This window comes from Ilyonectria robusta (genome assembly GCF_021365365.1).
Source record: "Ilyonectria robusta strain PMI_751 chromosome Unknown BGZ61scaffold_9, whole genome shotgun sequence".
Lineage (NCBI taxonomy): Eukaryota > Fungi > Ascomycota > Sordariomycetes > Hypocreales > Nectriaceae > Ilyonectria > Ilyonectria robusta.
The window spans coordinates 340,711-362,173 of record NW_025764443.1 but is presented as its reverse complement, the minus strand read 5'-3'; the positions used below and the strand labels follow the sequence as shown (position 1 = coordinate 362,173).

Genomic DNA, 21,463 nt, shown 5'->3' with positions numbered 1-21,463 from the left:
CGAGACTGCCGGTTCCACCTTGTTATCGGCGCTGTCCGAGGACTTTTTGTCTACCTGAGACCGATACTCTTGTGTTTCCGACTCTGGGTCCCATCTCTGGCTGACTGACGTTCCGATGGCAACGATTTCCACAGATGCGAGATGCTTCACGTTGTTCGCGACTCGCGATGAGTCTCTTCAAGTTGAAGAGCTAGTGGCCGGCGTCATCGCTCGTCATGCCGGTGGATGCAGCAACAGCATTACTAATGTTACGCCATTACCTGTGCCTCAGCGGCCCCTCCGGAATACGTTGAGCAGCACGAGTTACCCATTCCAACAATCTGATTCACGATCAATTATTCTCACCAAGTGACACGAAATACTTTACCATGGCGAGCATTATGAAGGCAGTTGGTATGGGATCGGGATGACATGCGGCTCGAGAGCAATGGCTTTCTAACGCGACCGTTGCAGACATCCGAGGTGGCAAGGGCGAAATAGATGCCCTCTTCATCAACGACGAAACTCCAGTACCATCCCCTACGGACGACCAGGCTCTCATCCGTATCAAAGCCTTTGGCATCAACCGTATGGATATCATCCAGCGGCGCGGATTTTACCCGCTCCCTCCCCAGGCGCCCTTGACCCTTGGCGTCGAATTCAGCGGCGTCATCGAGTCTTTCGGCTCCGATGACCGTGGCGGTTTCAAGGAGGGAGACGAGGTGTTTGGGCTGGCCTACGGCGGCGCCTACGCCGAGTACATCGCCGTCAGTACGCGGATGCTGTTGCACAAGCCCAAGGCTATGAGCTTTGAGACGTGCGCTGGTATCCCAGAGACGTGGATCACGGCGACACAGGCGCTCCACCTCGTGCTGGGCTTCGCGCGGGGTAAGTCGATCCTGTGGCATGCGGGCGCCTCGGGCGTGTCTATTGCTGGCATCCAGCTGTCCCGCGTGGCCGGCGCCTCTGCTGTCTATGCCACAGCTGGGACGCAGGACAAGTGCGACTTCATCACCTCGAAGCTCGGGGCCACGGCGGCTTTCAATTACAAGACGCAGGACTGGGCCGAGGAGATCAAGAGCCACACCGGGGGCAAGGGCGTGGACTTCATCGTCGATTTTGTCGGCGGAGACTACTTCCAGCAGAACATCACCGTTGCCGCCCGCGATGGCCGCATAGTTCTCCTTGGTACTCTGAGTGGGGGCAAGGTTCCCAACGCCGACATCTCGCAGATCCTGTTCAAGCGACTGCGCATCGAAGGCAGCACGCTGAGGAGCCGTGACGTGGTATACCAGGGGGAGCTACGTGACAAGCTCGAGGAGTACCTCCCGGATTTTGAGTCTGGAAAGTTGAAGATATTTGTGGACAATGTTCTCCCTTGGGAGAAGATTCAGGAGGCCCACCAGCACATGGAGGACGCCAAGAACCTGGGAAAGATAATCTGCACCATCCCCTAAGTATCGTATATGCCTGATGTATGAATGGGGGAAACCCGATGACTTGATGCGGCATTCTGCCTTCAATCCCGCAAGAGAGAAAAAGAGTGCTCCACGCTTAATGCTCCTGAATCCAGTCGAGCATCTGCTCATATGCCGTAACTTGAGCATCCTGAATATTGACATCCTGATATGACCCAACCACAGCAAACCCTAAGCAGAATTAGCATTCTCCAGGTAGTCCGTTTCCGCTTGTAATGACACGCTTACCATGTGGAACGCCAGGGTACACAATCACTTCATGTTTGAGGTTTGCGTGAGACATCCTATCCTCGCCCCCCATGCGAACGGAATCGGGGAACAGGGGATCATTCTCAACACACACGAAGCTCAGTGGGACGCTGAGGTTTTCGAAGTCGTCCGGTACAACTGACGCAGCATGAGCCAACGCACCGGCCTTGATGAATGGTCCCGTCTTGACAGCTCCGCTCTCCTCGTCCCCACCCGTGGCCTGCGACTTCTTCGCAAGAAGCAACACGAAGCGCGCCCCGACGCAGTATCCAACTGCATAGATGCCACCACCCTGCTTGATAGCATCAGCGTACTGCTCCTTGGCGGCGTCAATGACCTTGTGCAGGATCGGCATGACGCGGTCCTCGGTGACACGGGCCAACCACATGTCGATGAGAAACGACTTGGTGACTTCAACAGCCTTGAGCTTGAACTGCTCAAGGATCGAGGTGGAGTCGTCGGTGATGGTGGTGGCGGCGGGGGCCGAGTCACCTCCGAACATATCGGGCATGAGGACGAGATAGCCCTCGCCCGCGTACCTGTCAGCCTGAATCTGATTGTTGACCGACTTGATGCCGGTGCCGCCCGTGAGTAGGAGAAGTAGACGGGACGGTGTGTGGGGATAGTCGACCGGCTTGGAGATGTAGACCTTGTGTAGAGTGGGAGGTTAGCCAGAGAGTCAGCGAGAGAGCCCTCGGACTCACATCAACGTCGTTGAGCTTGATCATCTCGCCAGTGGACGCCTGACCCGAAGCTGTATCCGTTAGTCGCAATGTTAGCAATGATTGTGGGATATTGCAACATACGTGTAGGTCTGTCAGTTACACAATGCTCGCCCACGACGGGAGCCGGAGCTGTAGGAGCAACATTCTCCTGCGCATCGCTCTCGGGAGCTCGAGTGGCATTGTCTGCATCAGCCATGGCTGCTTAGTGACACTGGTCTATCTGGGCTTGGGTCGCGCGGTCTGAAAAGCAGCTGGAGATGACACGGAGAGTATGTTGCTTGAGGCATGTCGGTGGATGAATGGAAGTGGCAGCCTGAGACAGTGAGACGTACGTCATGCCAGAGGGGTAGCTGGGAGGGCAGTGCTTGGCGAAGAGCACGACAATGCAAGAGAGAAATGGATATTTATATTCATAATAGAAGCTTAGGGTGTTCTCATCTATACAGATCTATAAAAACTCGACTTATTTACTTTCAGTCTAACTAACATCTTGAACAACATTCGTTAAACTGTCGCCGATGGTTTCGATGCGGGTTCCATGGCGATCTTGACGCGGGGTTACGTAAGCCAGCAACCCCGCCATCAATTGCCACCAGCGCGTTCCCACTCAACGCGCTGGACGCGTCGCAAGCATCTTCCATCTCCCACACAATTCACGAACACCGGGCAAAAGTTCACAGCACCCTTCGACCGACCGATTGTTTTCGTAAACCAGCCACGCAACACCAAACAGAGCGGTTTCTCACACAGTCACTATGGATTCTGCTGCATCAGCGCTCTCGCAAGGCGCTCTCGAGTACGTTTGCTCCACCGCCTCCTCGTTTCCCCAGGACTGACCCGCGCCAGTGTGATCTTCAATGATCCCGACAAGGCCCCCAAGCTATTCCCCGTGCCGGTCATGCAGTGCCTTCAGGTCAAGCAGATGGCGCCCTCTGCCCAGGGAGGAGACCGATACCGGCTCGTCATGAGCGATGGCGGACATTACGTCCAAACGATGCTTGCTACTCAGGCCAACCGTCACGTTCACGATGGCAAGCTTGTCCGTGGTTGCTTCGTCCGCGTGAAGCAGTACACCCCCAACAACTTGAAGGGAAAGAAGTGAGTCATCCCCCTACATTTCCGAAGCCCTTTTCTGACAGCATCTAGCATTCTCGTCATCCTCGATCTCGAAGTTATCGAATCCTTGGGCATCCAGGAAAAAGTCGGCGAGCCGGTCGCAGTCGACACCAAGGCACCCCAAGAGGCCACCATCGCAGGAGACGACTTCTATGGCGTCAAGAAGGAAGAGAAGAAGCCACAGGTGCAACAACAACAGTCTATGCCTTCGCGACCCGCGACACACGGTGGCAGCAACATCTACCCTATCGAGGGTTTGTCGCCCTTTGCACACAAGTGGACGATCAAGGCCCGCGTCACCGTCAAGTCAGACATCAAGACCTGGCATAAGGCTACCGGCGAAGGAAAGCTGTTCAGTGTCAACTTGCTTGACGAGAGCGGCGAAATCAAGGCTACTGGCTTCAACGACCAGTGTGATTCGTTCTACGACCTCTTGCAGGAAGGCTCGGTCTATTACATCTCCACCCCTTGCCGTGTCTCGCTGGCAAAAAAGCAATTTTCCAACCTCCCCAACGACTATGAGCTTGTGTTTGAGCGCGATACCGTTATTGAGAAGGCCGAGGACCAGTCAAATGTCCCCCAAGTGCGATTCAACTTTTGTTCCATCCAGGAGCTGCAAAGCGTCGAGAAGGACAACACCGTCGATGTTATTGGTGTTTTGAAGGAAGTTGGCGAGATCAACGAGATTACCTCCAAGAAGGATGGGCGACCCTTCCAGAAGCGAGATCTTACCATTGTGGACGACACTAGCTACTCAGTTCGCGTTACTGTCTGGGGCAAGATCGCAAATTCGTTTGACTCGCCGCCAGAGTCTGTCATTGCATTCAAGGGTACCAAGGTGTCCGACTTCAACGGCAAGAGCCTCAGTCTACTCTCCTCGGGAACCATGTCCATTGACCCTGACATCCCCGATGCACACAGGCTCAAGGGCTGGTATGACTCAGCTGGTCGAAATGATACCTTTGCTACCCATCAGAACATGACAAGTATGAGCGGTGCTACCGGTCGAAAGGACGAAGAGAAGACCATTTCTCAGGTCAAGGATGAGAACATTGGCATGGACGCCCCAGTCTACTACTCCGTCAAGGCTACCATTGTCTTCATCAAGCAGGATAACTTCTGCTACCCTGCCTGCTCCTCTGCAGATTGCAATAAGAAGGTGACGCCCATGGGTGATGCCTGGCACTGCGAGAAGTGCCAGGTTTCTCACGACAAGCCTGACTACCGATACATCTTGTCGTTAAATGTTGCCGATCATACCAGCCATCAGTGGCTCAGCTGCTTCGACGACACTGGTCGGATCATTATGGGCCTGACTGCCAATGAGCTGATGGAGCTCAAGGAGAATGACGACACCAAGTTTATGGCCGCGTTTGAGGCAGCCAACTGCAAGAGGCTCAACTTCCGGTGCAGGGCGAAGATGGACACGTTTGGTGACGCACCAAAGTGAGTGATGAACTGTGATGTGATTTTCTTGAAGACTGAGAGCTAACAACCGTTTCCAGGATACGATACCAGGTGATGAGCGCGTCGGTTCCAGACTTCAAGTCGGAGGGAGACAAGTTGGCGGAGTTGATCAAGCAATATGAGATCAGTTCCTAACGAAATTGCTATGATAGGTAAAGGGGCAAGAGGCACATGATGGTTAAACCGGGGACTTATGGGCTGGGTTATATCGTTGATATGGAGCCTGTTTTGAGACCATGTCCGATTCACGTAGACTAATGATATGATTACTACTGCGTTGCGGTCAAGTATTTTATTGATGATACCATTGGCGGAGATCTGTGAGCAACTCCCATGTTTAAAGTATCTTATCCAAGAAGATGCAAGCAAGCTTTTTGTTAAACCCAACGCCCACGTCCGTCAGTCGTTTTCTCTCTACAGGTTGAGCCTCTCGTGCTTCCATTGCCGCTTGCCCTCTCCGTCGCCGTAGCTTGCAGTAGCTTGGTAGTCACCGCGGATCTTGTATTTGTAAATGGTAAGACCCTCAAGACCGACAGGCCCACGGGCGTGGATCTTGTTTGTGCTGATACCGACCTCGGTGCCGAAGCCATAGCGCATACCGTCAGCAAGGCGGGTGGCGGCATTCCAGTACACACCTGCGGAGTCGACCTCATTCATAAAGCGCTCGGCGTCGGCGGCGTTGGAGGTAAGGATGGCGTCAGTGTGGTGAGAGCCGTGTGTGTTGATGTGAGTGATGGCGGTGTCGATGTCGGGAACTGTCTTGACGCCGATGGTCAAGGAGAGGTGCTCAGTGTCGTAGTCCTCGGCGGTGGCATCGTGGACGTCCTCGAGCGATAGGGACGCAATGGCGGCCTTGCTTGCCGGGTCACATCGTAGGGAGACCCCCTTGGCAGCGAGGGCAGAAGCGACGCTGGGAAAGATGGTGGTGAGAGCAGAGTCCTGGACAAGAAGCGTCTCTACGGCATTGCAGGCGGCAGGGTAGCTGGTCTTGGAGTCCACGATGGCGGTGGCAGCCTTGTCTTTATCAGCGGAGTCGGTGAGGTAGATGTGGCATAGACCATCGGCATGGCCAAGAACCGGGATCTTGGTAGATTCCTTGATGTAGCGGACAAGTTCGTTGGAACCGCGAGGGATGACGAGATCGATATGACGGTCCTGGGCGAGAAGCTCAGCGATAGCATCGCGAGTGGTGACGAGTTGGATGGCCGAGTTGGGAACCTGGGACTTTTCTAAGGCCGATGAAATGACCTGAGAGATGGCGACGAATGACTCAGTCGACTCCTTTCCACCTTGATGACTGTGAGTCTGTGTATCTTGACGAGGTCGGATGACAATTGTTGGGACTGACCTTTTAGGATCGCGGCGTTGCCTGACTTGATAGCGAGAGAGGCAATGTTGGCGATAACTTCGGGACGGGCCTCAAAGATGATGAGAAGGACACCGATTGGGCATGAGACGCGCTCCATGGTGAGGTCATCATCGAGTTTGGTCCTCATCTGAATTTGACCAACTTGGAGGGAAGTTAGTTTTCACATGTTGTATATGAAGTTTTCGTCCGGGCTGGTGAGGTGATATGAGATGGAAACGAGAGAGATGATTGAAAATTTTGACATACTTGGATCCTCGAGATCTCTTACATCCAAGATACCCTTAAGCATATCCTCCCACTTGCCCTTCTTGCCCAGGTCGAGCCTAGATACGAGAGCTTGGCTAAGGCTACCATCAGCGGCAGCCTTGCGGGCGAGGTCGAGGTCGCGGGCATTGGCGGCGAGGATAACATCCCTGGATTCGGTGAGAGCAGCGTGAATGGCTTCAAGGGCCTCGTTGCGGGCTGAGGCGGGAAGAGTCGCAAGGGCGAAGGACGCCGTCTTTGCGGCGATGGCAGCGGCCTCGGGGGAGGCGTTGGTGAGCGACATGGCTGCAGGACGCGATGGTGATGATGATGGATGACGAAGCAATTTAATGGAAAAGGAAGCAACCAATATATGAGGCTCCTTTCCAGCGGCTGGTGGAAGGTGGTGGATGCTGTCGTGTGCCGTTCTCGTTGATGACTCAAGATCTGATGATGATTGAGTGAGCGACTGGGCGAGTCTTTGGTGTGCCCCGCCATCGCGCCCTTCTTTTTGACGTGGGGTTCATGCACCCCGCCATGGCAGTTGCCTCGCACTCAGCACTGGAAGGCATGGCCAAGGGGGACTTTCCCAATCCACGAGGGGAGGCGAATTCAATAACATACGAACGAAGGCGTGGTAATCAGAGCCTCGCCTCTACAACAACATCCTCGATCCAGCGCATTACCAATTCATCAACACAGCTACACCACCAGCACAGCACACTCCTATTGCCGTGTTAACCCCGAGCGATGTCGGCTCCGGAATCTGCAGTTGAGAATCTGCCTTACTTCCGCACTTCCATGGCCTCGCGCCGGCCGCTGGCCGGAATCTAAAGAAAGACTCCGAAGACATTCCAAAGGACACTGCGAAACGAGAACTAACTCCCCAGCCATCATGTGGGCATCGCACAGGAGCCAGGCCCCCCACCCGGTATCCCACATTTCCCCCGCCATGCTTGTCGAAGTCGATGCCCAAGATCCCTCTCCTGGTCATTCTCCACTGAAGGCGGGCTGAAGAGATACGCTCGCTTCGCAGCGGCAGCCGCCACCATGCAGAAGGGGGTTGCACTCCGCCTCATATTCGAGATAGAGGCTGCAACTTGAACCGTCATCCAAGTCAATCCTCGGCACTTTCTCATGGCTGGCAATGTTTACCGATTGTATCCCCCATGGATACCGGGTCAGATCTCGCGAGAAGCCTTTCGAATTACATCACCATCCGGAGCCTTTTCACCTTCGGACAGTTCAGCAAACACCACACAACTGGACAATCCCATTCATCGGCACCTCAAATGACAAGTTCCATATTGGTCAGCTAAATAATTATCCGCCTTCTTCCCGGTCGGAAATATTTACCACCACCTCGTCACCCTAGTGCCGACTTCTCGATCTGTCGGTCCCGTGCTCGGCGAACGCCCCTCTCCACTCCTCCTTGATGACTCCACCCGCAAATCTCCCAGTCCTCTACCCGGCCTGGGTTGCCGAGTTATGACTTGACTGCGCATGTCGGTGGACGTTGGTTGGAGCTTTGACTAGGCGAGCTTGGCAGACCCTTTATCCGACATGTTTCCCTTTAAAGCCTGCCAGTGACCCCGTCATCAGGGTCCCCGTCCCGGCTTCCCAAAGCTTCCACACTTCTCTTGAGAGCCATCTAAAGGATTGATTTTGAGGTTTCCCTAGGGTTTATTTGACTCCCGAACTTGACTTGTGTTTCCGCTTCTCTCGGTGATTTTTTGTTTCCCTAATCAGGCTTGTACTTGGATTTTGACCTCGGCTTGGCTGGTCTAGTCCCACATATATTCGGAGGCGACCGCTCCCTCTCAGTCGAGCATAAGCATCATGAAATCCGGGAATGATGACGAAAAGATCGACCTAGAGCGAAATGGCCGCGGCCTTGAAGAGGAGCGGCCGCATACTGCCGACTCTGACTCGACAAAGTCGACTCACAGTCAAGCCGAGTCACTCCATGAAATCCAGCCCGTCGTCACCCTAGGCGAGCCCCTGGGAAATATAGAAACAAAGTCAGTTCATCGATCACGAACCCAGTCTAGGGCCTCATCTACTCGCTCGCGAGCCTTAACCATTATTCCCCGCTCAAAGCGTCGGGGCCTGCTGGGAAGTCTCACTCTCGTCCCGGAAGTATCAAATCCATACGACTACAAGAGGTCAACAAAATGGGGCCTCGTCTGTATCATCGCCTTGGCCACGGCCGCTGCTCCCCTTGGCTCCACCGTCGTTTATCGTACGTATTTCCCCCTGTATACTTCATATACAGCGTTACATGGTGCTAACAGAGAATAAGCCGCCCTCCCCGTCCTAGCCAAGGAGTTCCATGCTTCTGAGACTATCACCAACTTGTCTGTAGCTTTGTACATGATCTCCATGGCCATCTTTCCTCTCTGGTGGTCTTCCTTCTCAGAAGAGTTTGGCCGCCGCTCCATCTACCTCATCTCGTTCACTCTCTTCGTCATCTTTTCCATTCTCTCGGCCATCAGCACCAACATCACAATGCTCATCATATTCCGAATGTGCGCGGGTGGCGCCTCTGCGAGTGCTCATTCCACAGGCGCCGGCTCCGTGGCTGACCTGTTTGAAGTCTTCGAACGAGGTCGAGCGATGAGCATCTTTTATCTCGGCCCTCTGCTGGGCCCCTTGATTGCCCCGATCATCGGTGGTGTGGTCACGCAGGAACTCGGCTGGCAGGCGACCATGTGGTTCCTCGCCATCTACGGCTTGATTGTCCTCTTGATGATCCTCTTTTTCCTTCCAGAAACCCTGGCTCGTCGCAAGCCTGAGGAGCCCTCTTCAACCGCTCAAACTCAAGAATTACAGCAGATGCGCACTATGGATTCCGCAAAAGAAAAAACTAAGCGTTATACCAAGTCTCTCCGGAGATATCTCATCGACCCCCTTGGTGTTATCCTCTACCTGCGCTACCCACCCGTGCTCATCACCGTCATGATCGCCGCCATTGCCTTTGGTTCGTTATATATTGCCAACATCGCCATCCAGCAAAAGTTTTCGAAGTCGCCATACAATTATAGGGAGATCATTATTGGTTTGTTATATATCCCTTCCGGGCTGGGATACTTTATGGCCTCGCTTTTCGGCGGCAAGTGGATTGACAATATCATGGCGCGAGAGGCCCGCAAGGCGAACCGCTATGATGAAAATGGGAGGCTCATATACTTCCCCGAGGACCGCCTTCGAGAAAATGCTTGGATTGCTGTGACAGTTTATCCCCTAGCATTGCTCATGTTTGGGTGGTCTCTCAAGTACGGGGTCCATTTCATGGTGCCCGCTATTGCTCTTTTCTTCTTCGGACTTGGCTCGATGCTCATCTTTGTAAGATTCCCGTTTCCTCCCGTTGCACACCAGGATTACAAGACTAACCAACTTACAAGTCCGCCGCAACGACTATGCTTACCGAGTTCATCCGCAAACGCAGCTCCGCCGGTGTCGCCATCAACAACTTTGTGCGTAACATCCTGAGCTGTATCGGCGCAGTTGTGGCCGCCCCATGGATCAACGCCATTGACGTGGGCTGGGTTTTTACCTCTATATGCATATTCTGCATGTTGTCGAGTTACTTGGGGATCTGGATTTTACGCAAGAATTCCACGAAGTGGAGAGTGGGGATGGATGAAGCTTTGAACGGTTAATAAGTGGCCGCATATATACAGATAGGGTCTGATTCGATGCGTGTAGTTGCTATATGGCACCAAAAGGACAAAAAGGATATGCTGGAACAACAACAGTTTGGGATGATTTATGTTGTATGTATAGACGTTGGGATAGGTAGAGATTGAAAATAATGAGTTCGTCTATACTCCTTTCCATCTGATAACCACGTCAGAGCCACGACTTCTCACTGTTGCTCTATGCTGCAAATAACTTTCCAATAGCATCAGCACCCACATTACCACCGCTAAACACCAAACCCAAATCCCAGCCATGCTCGCCGGCCTCCCGCTCCACCATGCTACGGAAGTCCTCGTCAAACAGTGCCACGGCCAAAGGCACGCAACCGCTAGGTTCAACAACCATCTTGAAGCGCTCCAACACGAGGCGCATGGCGGCGCGGATCTCGTCCTCGGTCACGCTGTACATGCCCGCCACCAGCCGCCGCTCGTAGATGACGCCCCATGGGTGCTCGCCCACGGGGGTGCGCAGCCCGTCGGCAATGGTCAGCGTCTTGACCGCGGGCACGCGCTCGCCGGCTTCGTAGCCGCGCTTGCCGTCGTCGGCGCCCTGGTACGACGGCTCGGCGCCGAAGACGCGGATGCCGGTGCCCTCGCAGCTGAGCGCGACGCCCGAGAGCATGCCGCCGCCGCCGCACGGCGTCATGATGGCGTCGAGCCCGGGCTCCGCCTTGGCGCTGCCCGGCCGGCCCGGCCCGGCGTTGTCTCTGCCCGTGGCGGCGGCGCGGAACCGGGGCTCGCCGTCGGCCGCCGTCATGAGATGGACGACCTGCTGCTGCAGCTCGAGACCCATGGTGCCCTGTCCGAGCATGATGTCTGGGTGGTCGTAGGGCGGGACCAGGCGGGCGCCCGTCTCGGCGATGACCTTGTTGGCGACGGCCTCGCGCTCGACGCTGGTGCTGCCGCTGTGGATGACGTTTGCGCCGTAGCCCTTTGTTGCGGCTATCTTCTGCGGGATGGAGATGTCGGGCATGACGATGTACGCCTTGATGCCGCTCTCGCGGGCTGCCAGAGCCAGGGCTTGAGCATGGTTCCCTGGGTGGATGGTGCGGTCAGTATGGTTGATCTGCTCTGCCTGAGTGTTGCCGGGCGAGACCACACGGCCATAATCCGGCGAGATAATGAAGCAACGACAGACACTCACCGGAACTATGCGTCACAACGCCCTTCTCCTTGCCGCCACCATCCAACCACCCAGGCTCCCGCTTCAGCTTCTCGACGGCGTGAAACGCACCTCGCGCCTTGAAGGCGCCGATGCGCTGCATGTTCTCGCACTTGAACCACAGCCGCAGCACAGGCCTGGCCGGCGTCCGCCCAGCCCACCGTGTGCCGGCCAGCTCCTCTGCCGCGCGGGGCGTCGATGCCAGCTCCGACAAAGTCCGATTCGTCAGGACGGGCGTGAGGTGCACATGTGGCTTGACGAGTTTGTGTGCCTCGATGACGGAGGCCCGCGTCAGAGGGAGCGTCGTTGAAAGGTCGGCCATGATGGATATATTCGAGGCTGGGGCTGGAGCTGGACGTGTTGCGGTTGCGATGTTGTGGGATAGTGTTGAGTGCAATATCAGCCCATGACCCGACCCTCTTGAGCTGTTTTACTCATGGAACTAGACAGAATATCCGTCGTCGGCTCGCCTTCTCTCGCCAACGTTACAGGTCAACGGTCCCGCCAACCATGTCATGACCCGCTTATCATGTCAAAAGGGCGCAGAATTAGAAATAGAAACTTTGGTATTGAGTTGGCCAAGAGCCAGATTTTCAACTTTTGGACAAGCCAAGATCCCCTTCGAGAGCCCAGGAATAGAAATACAAAAGTTCACAAGTTTTGCCAAGCCGTTCCACCATTCCTCCTGTGTCAACGCCAATCCGCCGCTTATTTTTGGTTCTCAGGTCGGAGAGAGCTGGTATCATGTTAGTCAAACGGAACAAACAAACAAATAGGCAGAGTCATGATAAACTTACCGGACAGCCTTGCCAGCCCTCCAGATCTCGAGGCCACGGATCTCCTCCATCTCGGCCTCGTACTTCTCACGGTAATCCTTCTGGCTGTTGTAGTCCAGGGATCGCTGGGTCTCGGAACCATCCTTGACGGAGTCGTAAAGCTGGTTGAAGACGGGCTTCAGGGCATCCTTGAAGCGGGGAGACCAGTCAATGGCACCACGGCGGGCGGTGGTGGAGCAAGCCTCGTACATCCAGTCCATGCCGTTGGCACCAATGAGGGGGTACAAGCTCTGGGTAGCCTCCTCAACGGTCTCGTTGAAGGCCTCGCTGGGGGAGTGGCCACGCTCACGGAGAACCTCGTACTGGGCGAGGAACATGCCGTGGATACCACCCATCAGGCAGCCACGCTCACCGTAAAGGTCTGAGTAGACCTCCTTCTCAAAGGTGGTCTTGTAGAGGTAGCCGGAGCCGATGGCGACACCAAGGGCAATAGCCTTCTCCTCGGCCTTGCCAGTGACGTCCTGGAAGACGGCGAAGGAGGAGTTGATGCCACGGCCCTCACGGAACAGGGATCGGACGGTTCGGCCAGAGCCCTTGGGAGCGCAGAGGATGACATCGATGTTGGTGGGGACCTCGACCTTGGTGAGGTCCTTGAAGACGGGGGAGAAGCCGTGGGAGAAGTAAAGGGTCTACGAAGGGGGTTTCCCGGTCAGCTTTGGGGATTCGGGTGTATCTGAGATTAGTTTGGGTAGGCTTACCTTGCCCTCAACGAGCTGGGGCTTGATGGCGGGCCAAGTCTCAGACTGAGCGGCGTCACTGAGGAGGTTCATGACGATGGTACCCTTGGTGATGGCCTCGTCGACCTCGAACAGGTTCTTGCCAGGAACCCAGCCATCCTCGATGGCGTCGTTCCAGGACTTGCCGCTCTTTCGGACACCAACGATGACGTTGAGGCCGTTGTCACGGAGGTTAAGACCCTGGCCGTGGCCCTGAGAGCCGTAGCCAATGAGGGCCAGAGTGTCGTTCTTGAAGTACTCCTGAAAAATGCATTAGTATCCCATGTTGGATTTTTCGTTTGGTGGCCACCAGTTAAGCGGTGGGGGAGGGGTGACTCACAAGAAGCTTCTCCTGGGGCCAGTCGGCACGCTCTACATCACCGTCGTCAGCAATTGTACGGCCGAGACACCGCGGGTCAATTTTCCGCGACAGGCTGGAGGCTCGACTCACCGTAAACGTCCTCCTTGTGGCCGGCAAAGTCCATGGTCTTGACACCACGGACCTGCTGGGCAAGGCTGGCCAGGGCAGGGCGGGCGACGACACCCGGGCGGGCGGCGCTGCGGGCAGCAGCAACAAAGGTGCGCTGCTGAACGGCGGGCGCCGCCAATTGGCGGGCCATTGAGCCGCGGAGGGTCTTGGTGAAGCTTCGCGAGGCCATTTTGATGATGGATGTGAGGGGAGAGAGTCTGGGGGAGGGCAAAACAGAACAGAGTCTGGCGATGAAGGTCAGGTCAAAGCTAAATTTTCTGGCTGGGAGCCGACTCACCGATCTCGGCCAGTGCAGGAGTGGCAGAGTGGGTCCGACGCCGAGCAAGCGGGGGACAGCGGAGGGCCACGGGGGGACTGTAGTGGGCTGTAGTGGGCTGTAGGGGGGGGCAATCACTGGGCCGCCACTGGACCGTCGCCGGAACCGACTGCTAAATACCAGCTGCTACCTTACGTTACCCTCTGCGACCTTACGTTACCTACCGCTACCCTCTGCTACACTGATGGCCTGTGCCTGTACTGTCTGACACGGTCTCACGATCTGGAGGCCACAGTCCGCGCCGGTACCGGGAACCCGCCTCCGCACGGGGACACCGCGCAGGCGCAGGTACCAGATACCCCCTCATCCGGAGGAGTTGCAGCTGTGGGCCACAGAATCCGGCCGGCGGCTTTTGACTCACCTCATTCCACCCAACCGGCGACGTCGCTGTGGCCACCCGGGCCCTTACCCTACCTACCATGCTTGGTGCGTTCGTAAGCAGGCCGCCGTCGTTGCGTCCGGGGCGACAAAACCCATGTTCCACGTCAGCCAGGGGAATAGGTCGGTAGGTAATAATAAGTAGGGCATCGGCGTCAGAGACCTAAGGTAGGTACTTACCCTCCGCCACCGCACGGGTATTCCACGGCCTGACTCTGGAGCTACCCTAGACACTCTGCTCAATTGTTCAATTCCATGCTCGAGACAACATTATGGTGCGTCCAAGTCTCAAGACACATCAACTGATCATTTCCTAAATATTCATGACTTCGCTTGTGAAGTCGACGTCTCCATGATATGCATTGTCCGCCGAGTGGGTCAACCCCACGCTCATCGGTGTCGTGGCTTGCTGCAGGCGACAGTCGACTTTAATCCAAGTTCAGCATCGGATCTTTACAATGTCGGTGAACGCGCCAGCACACGATCAAAACAACGCACAACACGTCAAGCCATCTGTCCGTCCGAACGGTGCTCTCGTTCCTCGTCGAATTGTTAAACATGTCTTTCTCTAGTGTCTGTCAACCACTTTCCAGCTAGCCTCCCGCTTTCTGGCCCGCAAAAGCAATTGGAATGCTGTCATAAAAGAAGAGCAATACCTGCTCTGATTATGGACTCGTACGACGCCGGGGGAATGCTGCGAATCCTCTTTATGCTCGCTAAAATGGTGTTCGCCGTCCATCTCCTCGTCCCAATCTCCTCACCCCAATCTCATGTCTGCTCCCATGAAACGACTACGGGGATGCATCCCCGACAACACACACGCCTCCGAGTTCGCTCAACCCGCCTATTTTAAAACCCGATCGTATGACGACCCCTTAACCACACCTCCACCCATGGCCGTCCGTACGTTGCGCTTGAACCCCTCGCGGTTGTTTCGCAGGTCTTCAGCCGCTTCCTTGTTCAGCGGGTCCGAGGCGTTGGGCTCGAGGAAGAGGAACTGTAGATTGTGTTAGCCCATGTCCCGTTACATCGCTCTCCCGTCATCTTCTGGTCTCCGCCAAGTTGACGGGCCACTAGAACATGGGGTTCACGGAGTGGCGACGGCGATCGAAGCAAGCATGCCGTACCTGTAATCCAACAATCACTGCATTGAGGTTCAAGACGGGCTTCCAGTCTTCACGCAGAATATTCAGGCACACCTTGCCCTCGAGATCAATATTGGGATGATAAATCTTCTCCCGGCACCGGACCTTTGGAGGCTCATGAGGGAAGTTCTGGTTGATTTGAAAGTCGAATGTAAATCTGGCGGCTCGGTACATTCCCTCGTCTGGGTCGATCGTGAGGACAAAGTTAAGGATGTCGTCGGGGTCAGGGAACTCGGTCTGCATGGTCGAGCCTAGGGAAAGCTCTGATAGATCTGTCACCCATAGAGTTAGCCTCCTAAAAGCTACGCAGCTGGGGAATATGGTGCTGTCCCAATAGGCTCAACGTACCCTTCTGCACACGCAGCTGCGCGGCGGTCACCTTCTTCTTCTTCCCTCCGGCAGCTTGTCCCTCGGCATTCTCTGCTTCCTTCTGCTCCTTTTTCTACCCGGCTGTTAGATCGAAGCCTCACAAGGCGCGTGGCAAGAGGACGCACCATGGACCATATCTTCAACATCGTGAGAGGTGGGGGCCCAAGGGTGGGTTGTGTTGGATACGCTCGGCGTTTGTAGAGGGGTGGGGGTGGAAGAGAAAAGCGACGGAGAACCTCTCGTAGGGAGACACAAGAAGAAAGACGACGCTTGAAATATAGCGCAGTTGGTCAAGACGTCGTGTCTCACGAGAGGGTGGTTGGAACGAGCACGGTATGGTGGGAGGGCGGCTTGGTCGAAAAGGCGATGATGCTTGATAAGATAGCCGTAAGGCATCCAAAATCCCAACCCACCGAGGTTTAGGCGGCCAACCACAGCCACGCATCATCATGGCGAAGGAAGGACCATGATGACGCACCCCACACACAATACGCAGAACTCAAGCCCTCACACACTCATGTACCGTCACGCACTCTCGAGCAGTCATGGCAATTCACGCAGTGGTGCATCGAAATTAATATAAAATCTCATGAGTCAAGTTTTTCATAATCCCCGATAGATGCCAAATTAGACTAGATACTTGTCGTGTCCAAATCCATTGGAAGACGCCTCAAATACACAATACTCTTTTTGATTTGCCATCCATTAATACTCAAAACAAGAAGAAGAAAGACGTTACAAAACTCAGGTATACCATAACGAGCCAATTTATCTACTGACACCCGTCATACCCTACATATCCACCGATTCCCAAAAGCGCGGAGTGTGAGGTGCTTATCGTCTGGCGAAGCAGCACATGAGACCGGTCTTACCCAAGAACCAAAGGAAGCCGAAGAATCGGACGAGAGACAGCACGGCTGTGGCGTAGAGCAGAAACTTGAAGTAGTTGGCTGTTCGCACAGTGGCAGAGTCCTGGAGAACATTGTTAGTATTGGGGGTTGATACATAAAGTCGGACTGAATACGTACTCCGATGTGGAAATTGTCGAAGGTGTCGCTTGTAATGACAATCGTGAGGAAAATGTTGGAGAACAGCCACGTGACGACGAGACCAGTTCGGAAGGACTTGTAGGAATCCTCAACATCCGCCTTCTCGATCTCCTCCTCCTCCTTGAAGGGAGCCAGGGCTCGTCGGACAGTCTGCTCGAATTGACTATCGATATCCTCCTGCTCCTGTACGATTTCTTCAACCACGACCTCGTTCTTCTCACCCTTGGTGACGTGGGCGGAGGGGAGAGCCTCGGCCTTGTCAGATCCCTTGGTACCCCAAGAAACATCGTGCCAGTTGTTGAAGGCGTAGACCATGAGAATGTTGATGTAGGTAGCCATGAGGAAGAGATACTGAGGGAAGGAGTGGAACATGTGCCAAGGGTCGAGGTACATGAAGGAGGCGATGAAGTTCAGACCGTAAATGGTAATGAGGGCCACAATGATAACACCTGCAGCACTGCTGTCACCAAAGAAACTGTTGACGAAAGCCTCACCAGAAGCAAACGAGATTTGGTCTCCGAGGTTAGTGTTCAGTGCGCGAACGACAAGGTAGGCGGAGAGAACCAAGATGTAACCCTGGATGAGAGAGAAAAGACCGAATGAGGCGATGTATGTGAACTTGGAACCCTTAGGTCTGTTACCCAGAGCAAGGATAAACTGCAGGATGACAAAGGCGAGGTAGAGGTACTTGAGAATGGAGTTGACGACAGGAGTGGCCTTGTCACCGAATGGCCAACCGTGGTATCCGGTAATAACATTGGGGTTACCGACAAGGTCCATAATGACGGAAGTAGTGAGGTAATAAGACGCGAGAGAGAGCCAGGTGAACATGAGGTTCAGGGAGTTGTAGATGAGCTGAATGTGGAAGAAGAACATGCGGATGATGTTGTGTCCACTCTTGTACATTCGGCCGAAGTGCATCAGAGAGTACAGCGAGGCGGCGAACGAACCGTTGAGCCATCGTCGACGCTGGCTGATGAACTCAGCAGCACCTTCGGGAACATCGGTTTCACCCTTGGCGGCTTTGATGTAACTCAAGTGCCACTTCTGACCAGCCTTGGCAACAAGCTCGAAACACAGAATTCGATCCTCAGCCAAGAACATGTTCTTCTTGAAAATGTTCATACCATCGATACCCTTCTTTCCGAGCTGCTTTGACAGGGTGTGATCACCATGGAAATATTGCTCCAGAGGGCGACCCATAATGGCTCGGAATCGATAGGCAGAGAAAGCACCAGGCAATACAGAGACGTAGCCGAAAGAGCTCTCTAGAGGCTTATCTAGAATGTTGGAAATCTTGTACTCGAAGTTCTGGACAGCAACGAGCGGGTTGAGCAGCTTCTTGCCACCCTTACCCAACATGGCGTGAATCTCACCACAAGCACCACCAAGGTCCTTGTCGTTGTAGAAACCCTCCCAGAGAGCCAACAGAGATCGGGGACTGGGCTTGGTACCGGCATCAAGGAGCAGACAGACCTCGGGGTTCAGGATGCGGCCGAAGGCGTTAAAGAGCCAACGATGAGAGTTGATCTTCTTGGTGTTCTTCTGCTTCAAACAGAAGATGAACTGAACCGGGGGCAGGTTCTGGGGGCTGTCATCGGTGGGTCGGATGAGCTGCTGGTTGGGAGTGACGGAAAGCTGACTGGTGTACTCGAAAATGTGAGCGACTGTCTCCTTGCCATCGACATCCTTCTTGACCACACCATCCTGGTAAATACCGATAGTGGCAAGGACATCAAGAACGGTCTTGTCGGCCTTGTCGATACCATCGAAAACCAGGCACACAACAATCTTCTGCCAAGCGGGGCCGCCCTTGTTCCAGAAGGTCGACTTCTTGAGGTTGACAATATCACGGATGTTCTGCATGACACCGTGTAGGGTACGGGAAACCAGCACCTTGTCTTCGTTGTAGTAGGTGATGGCAATGAGCAACTCAGTGTGTCGGTTGTACATACGGGGTCGCAAATCGTAACCGTTCTTCAAGGTGAAGTCGTTGGGATCACAAGTGGCGGCTGTGTATCGCATCTTGACGAACTCATCGCTGCCACCCTCGGCATCGCGGTAACGAGGCTGAATGGCGTTCTTGATGGCGGAAGGCACCGGGTAGTCGATGCTGAGAACGGAACCCTGGACAAGCTTGACCTTACGGGTTTTTGAGCGACCGAGGCCACCGCCACCAGCACCCATGGCGGGCTGCTGCTGACGCTGGACCCAGCTGTCATCGGGGTCGAAGGCGGACTCAGGTCGACCGTAGGGGGCCTCAGTGTTGAACTGGCCAAATGAGCCATTGTTACCGCCGTTGTCACTGCCGAAACCAGGGCCTTGGTGCTGGGCTGCGTTGGGGGCGTAGGACTCAGTCAGACTGTAGGCGGAGACGGGACGGTCTGGGGGAGTCCTGGCGCCAAGTCGATCTTGTTCGTAGCCCGAGTTCAGGAGATGTCGGCCTGCTTCTTCGTCGCTCTCCTGAGGGGGGAGGTGGTACTTTTGGACAAAGTTAGAACAGGTGTCAGCAGCAGCAGCACTGGTGTGCACTCACGTTGCCTCCAGCAGGAAGATCCTGCATGGGGTGGCCACCGTACTCCTGACCACGGCCATTGTATGCCATCTTGAATAATTTGCTCCCGGAGCCTCGCAATGAAAACCCGTCTGATCAAGGGTTGAGGGATCGATTTGTTCGGGATGACGGATTTGCAGGTTGGGCTAAGGGCAGCCTTTTTGTTGTCTGGGGGAGTGCGGGAGCTGAAACAGGAGAAACAAGGAAATCCAATCGCAGTCACGGGCTTGCGTCAACGGCGGTATGAGCTACCTGGAAGCACAAAGCAGACGACCCGAGCAACGATTCGCAACGCGAGCGATGAGGCACCAGCCTCAAAAGAACGGGGATGTCGGGGGAGAAATGGGTGAGAGGAAGAGGAGGAGGATGGAATAAGATCAGGAGCGACAGGGCGTCGGGTTTTCAGAAATGTTTTTGATGAAGGACGGATCTGATTTCGCTCCACGGGTCAAGGGCCACGGCCGCCTGCAGCGAGCTGGACTCAAGAATAGGGGACTGACGCGCTAAGCCTGCTGAGCCACTCCACCGTGTTTGGGGGGGAGGATCCATCCCTTGTTCCACCCAGAGACACGAGGAGCCACCCACCCAATGCACTGCTTCGTCGTACTGTACGAAGTGCAGGCTCCCCGAGCCACCTAAGCATCCAGCAGGCTTTCAGCGGGCTCCAGTGTGCCGCTGCGTAGTCCAGCTACGTCAGTCCGCCCACCAACACCAACTACCAGGCCTAGGTAGGCCTGACGCCCCCCAAAATAAGCCATCAGCCACCTGGCGCCGCGCGCTACGAATGGAGAAGGGCCGGGGAATGGTCGCCCCCCCTCCTCCCCTGCTGCTTGCATCCATTTGCCATTCGTCTATTCGGTCATGCATCTCTTTGCCTCGTTCACCCTGCCAAATGCCACTCACGTCGCCGCTCGGTGATCACGAAATGCCCGCCCACTACAGCCCCCCTTCCAATTCAATCATGCAGCACTTGGAAACTCAACTGGCCATCGGCGAATGCGAACTTGCAACTGCGAGGATCCCAGCCCTAAATGCACGCGCCCCCCTCGCATGGCCTGCGTGATGCGCTGTACCTCATTTCCCAGCGCCAGGCTCTCACTGCTATGGACCGGATAGGTAGTGATCCATCGTCCCTAAGGCAATCCGTCCCCGCTTGAACGCCCTGGCGGCTTACGATCCTTCCCATCCGGCCTCAGCCGCTGAGCTTGAGAGCGCCTCGCAGCAAGCCCAGGCCATCTTAGTTGGGTGAGGACTAGAGGGCCTGAGAGTCAGACCAGCCATCCCGAGGCTCACCATACCATCAGTCAGATTTGGCTGCTCTAGGCTGAGCGGCTAGGGTCGTGCCCACTTCTAAGGCTTGGGGCTGGGGCCAAGTGACAAAGAAAAGGGCTGCCGGGCATCACCGCGTACCGAATGACGGTGTGTGCTTGCTTGTGCTTGCACTTGTGCTTTGTGCCATCCGATCTCACATCCGCCCATCTGCCAGTCCGCAGAGCCAGTCTCATCGCGGTGCCTTGCTGCTTGGGAGGCAAAATCCTGAATCCCCCCTTGGCAGAAAGGAACTGGGTCCACCTCTTACTTCGAAACAGGACCCGGAGCGTGAAGAATCTGCCATTGACGTCCCAAAAATAGTAAGATTGGCTGGGATGAGGCGAGCAATGGGGCTGGTGTGGTACGTACCCAGGTACAACATTGGGGCGCAGGCGCGCTAAGGTGCAGGGCAGCACGCTTCGTCGGCTGTGAGCAGACCAGACCTGGCCATCAGCTTACTGCGTGGTATGCACATGCCTAGGTACAGGAGGCTAGACCTGTTCATCGCTTCTTTCTCTTTGCACAGTAAGCATTAGGCCGACTCTGGCAGCATAGCGGGCTAAAGAGTCTGCTATTCTGACTGCGGGTGGCTTGGCGGGCCATATCAATCCTCAAATACACAGGGCCGGGAAGCAGGAAGCTGGAAGCTGGAAGCAGGGGATCATGGTGACATTGCCCGCCGGCACTGAGCGCCTCCGCCTCACGTCAGCTCCCGGATAGCACGGGCCGTTCATTCTCCGTGCCCACAGATATGGTTTCCGCGTATGTGCCTTATGCCAAGACGGTGGACAGAGGCCATGATTGAACTGC

General features: G+C 55.2%; 9 protein-coding genes across 9 annotated transcripts; 3 read left to right on the top strand and 6 right to left on the bottom strand.

The window, feature by feature from the left end:
- Window positions 1–368: 368 nt before the first annotated feature.
- Window positions 369–1,436, top strand: BGZ61DRAFT_493637 (uncharacterized protein; the record flags this gene model as incomplete). Its single annotated transcript, XM_046250672.1, has 2 exons — window positions 369–393; window positions 454–1,436. 2 exons carry the CDS (start codon window positions 369–371, stop codon window positions 1,434–1,436), a joined length of 1,008 nt encoding a protein of 335 aa, XP_046104615.1.
- A 97-nt stretch (window positions 1,437–1,533) lies between these two features.
- BGZ61DRAFT_532086 (Alpha/Beta hydrolase protein) lies at window positions 1,534–2,627 on the bottom strand (the record flags this gene model as incomplete). Its single annotated transcript, XM_046253819.1, has 4 exons — window positions 1,534–1,628; window positions 1,686–2,355; window positions 2,411–2,460; window positions 2,513–2,627. 4 exons carry the CDS (start codon window positions 2,625–2,627, stop codon window positions 1,534–1,536), a joined length of 930 nt encoding a protein of 309 aa, XP_046104614.1.
- A 430-nt stretch (window positions 2,628–3,057) lies between these two features.
- BGZ61DRAFT_389607 (uncharacterized protein) lies at window positions 3,058–5,276 on the top strand. Its single transcript, XM_046242800.1, has 4 exons — window positions 3,058–3,227; window positions 3,278–3,529; window positions 3,578–4,993; window positions 5,053–5,276. Exons 1-4 carry the CDS (start codon window positions 3,187–3,189, stop codon window positions 5,147–5,149), a joined length of 1,806 nt encoding a protein of 601 aa, XP_046104613.1. The 5' UTR covers window positions 3,058–3,186; the 3' UTR covers window positions 5,150–5,276.
- A 2-nt stretch (window positions 5,277–5,278) lies between these two features.
- Window positions 5,279–7,184, bottom strand: BGZ61DRAFT_505920 (Aldehyde/histidinol dehydrogenase). The gene is made up of 3 exons (XM_046251851.1): window positions 6,630–7,184; window positions 6,363–6,524; window positions 5,279–6,303 (listed from the first exon to the last, which is right to left on the bottom strand). Exons 1-3 carry the CDS (start codon window positions 6,928–6,930, stop codon window positions 5,429–5,431), a joined length of 1,338 nt encoding a protein of 445 aa, XP_046104612.1. The 5' UTR covers window positions 6,931–7,184; the 3' UTR covers window positions 5,279–5,428.
- A 1,281-nt stretch (window positions 7,185–8,465) lies between these two features.
- BGZ61DRAFT_351968 (major facilitator superfamily domain-containing protein) lies at window positions 8,466–10,288 on the top strand (the record flags this gene model as incomplete). The annotated part of the gene is made up of 3 exons (XM_046240384.1): window positions 8,466–8,868; window positions 8,929–9,971; window positions 10,031–10,288. The coding sequence occupies 3 exons, from the start codon at window positions 8,466–8,468 to the stop codon at window positions 10,286–10,288; spliced, it is 1,704 nt and encodes a 567-aa protein (XP_046104611.1).
- Window positions 10,289–10,443: 155 nt separating this feature from the next.
- BGZ61DRAFT_450952 (tryptophan synthase beta subunit-like PLP-dependent enzyme) lies at window positions 10,444–12,122 on the bottom strand. The gene is made up of 2 exons (XM_046245778.1): window positions 11,472–12,122; window positions 10,444–11,362 (listed from the first exon to the last, which is right to left on the bottom strand). Exons 1-2 carry the CDS (start codon window positions 11,809–11,811, stop codon window positions 10,506–10,508), a joined length of 1,197 nt encoding a protein of 398 aa, XP_046104610.1. The 5' UTR covers window positions 11,812–12,122; the 3' UTR covers window positions 10,444–10,505.
- BGZ61DRAFT_450949 (6-phosphogluconate dehydrogenase) lies at window positions 12,038–13,903 on the bottom strand. The gene is made up of 6 exons (XM_046245777.1): window positions 13,809–13,903; window positions 13,493–13,755; window positions 13,382–13,413; window positions 13,024–13,302; window positions 12,287–12,954; window positions 12,038–12,225 (listed from the first exon to the last, which is right to left on the bottom strand). The coding sequence occupies exons 2-6, from the start codon at window positions 13,698–13,700 to the stop codon at window positions 12,198–12,200; spliced, it is 1,215 nt and encodes a 404-aa protein (XP_046104609.1). The 5' UTR covers window positions 13,701–13,755; window positions 13,809–13,903; the 3' UTR covers window positions 12,038–12,197.
- Window positions 13,904–14,925: 1,022 nt separating this feature from the next.
- On the bottom strand, window positions 14,926–15,815 carry BGZ61DRAFT_233969 (NEDD8-conjugating enzyme UBC12). The gene is made up of 2 exons (XM_046238250.1): window positions 15,353–15,815; window positions 14,926–15,222 (listed from the first exon to the last, which is right to left on the bottom strand). Exons 1-2 carry the CDS (start codon window positions 15,611–15,613, stop codon window positions 15,070–15,072), a joined length of 414 nt encoding a protein of 137 aa, XP_046104608.1. The 5' UTR covers window positions 15,614–15,815; the 3' UTR covers window positions 14,926–15,069.
- Window positions 15,816–16,313: 498 nt separating this feature from the next.
- Window positions 16,314–19,781, bottom strand: BGZ61DRAFT_450942 (chitin synthase-domain-containing protein). The gene is made up of 3 exons (XM_046245776.1): window positions 19,325–19,781; window positions 16,768–19,269; window positions 16,314–16,711 (listed from the first exon to the last, which is right to left on the bottom strand). Exons 1-3 carry the CDS (start codon window positions 19,391–19,393, stop codon window positions 16,574–16,576), a joined length of 2,709 nt encoding a protein of 902 aa, XP_046104607.1. The 5' UTR covers window positions 19,394–19,781; the 3' UTR covers window positions 16,314–16,573.
- Between the last annotated feature and the right edge of the window lie 1,682 nt (window positions 19,782–21,463).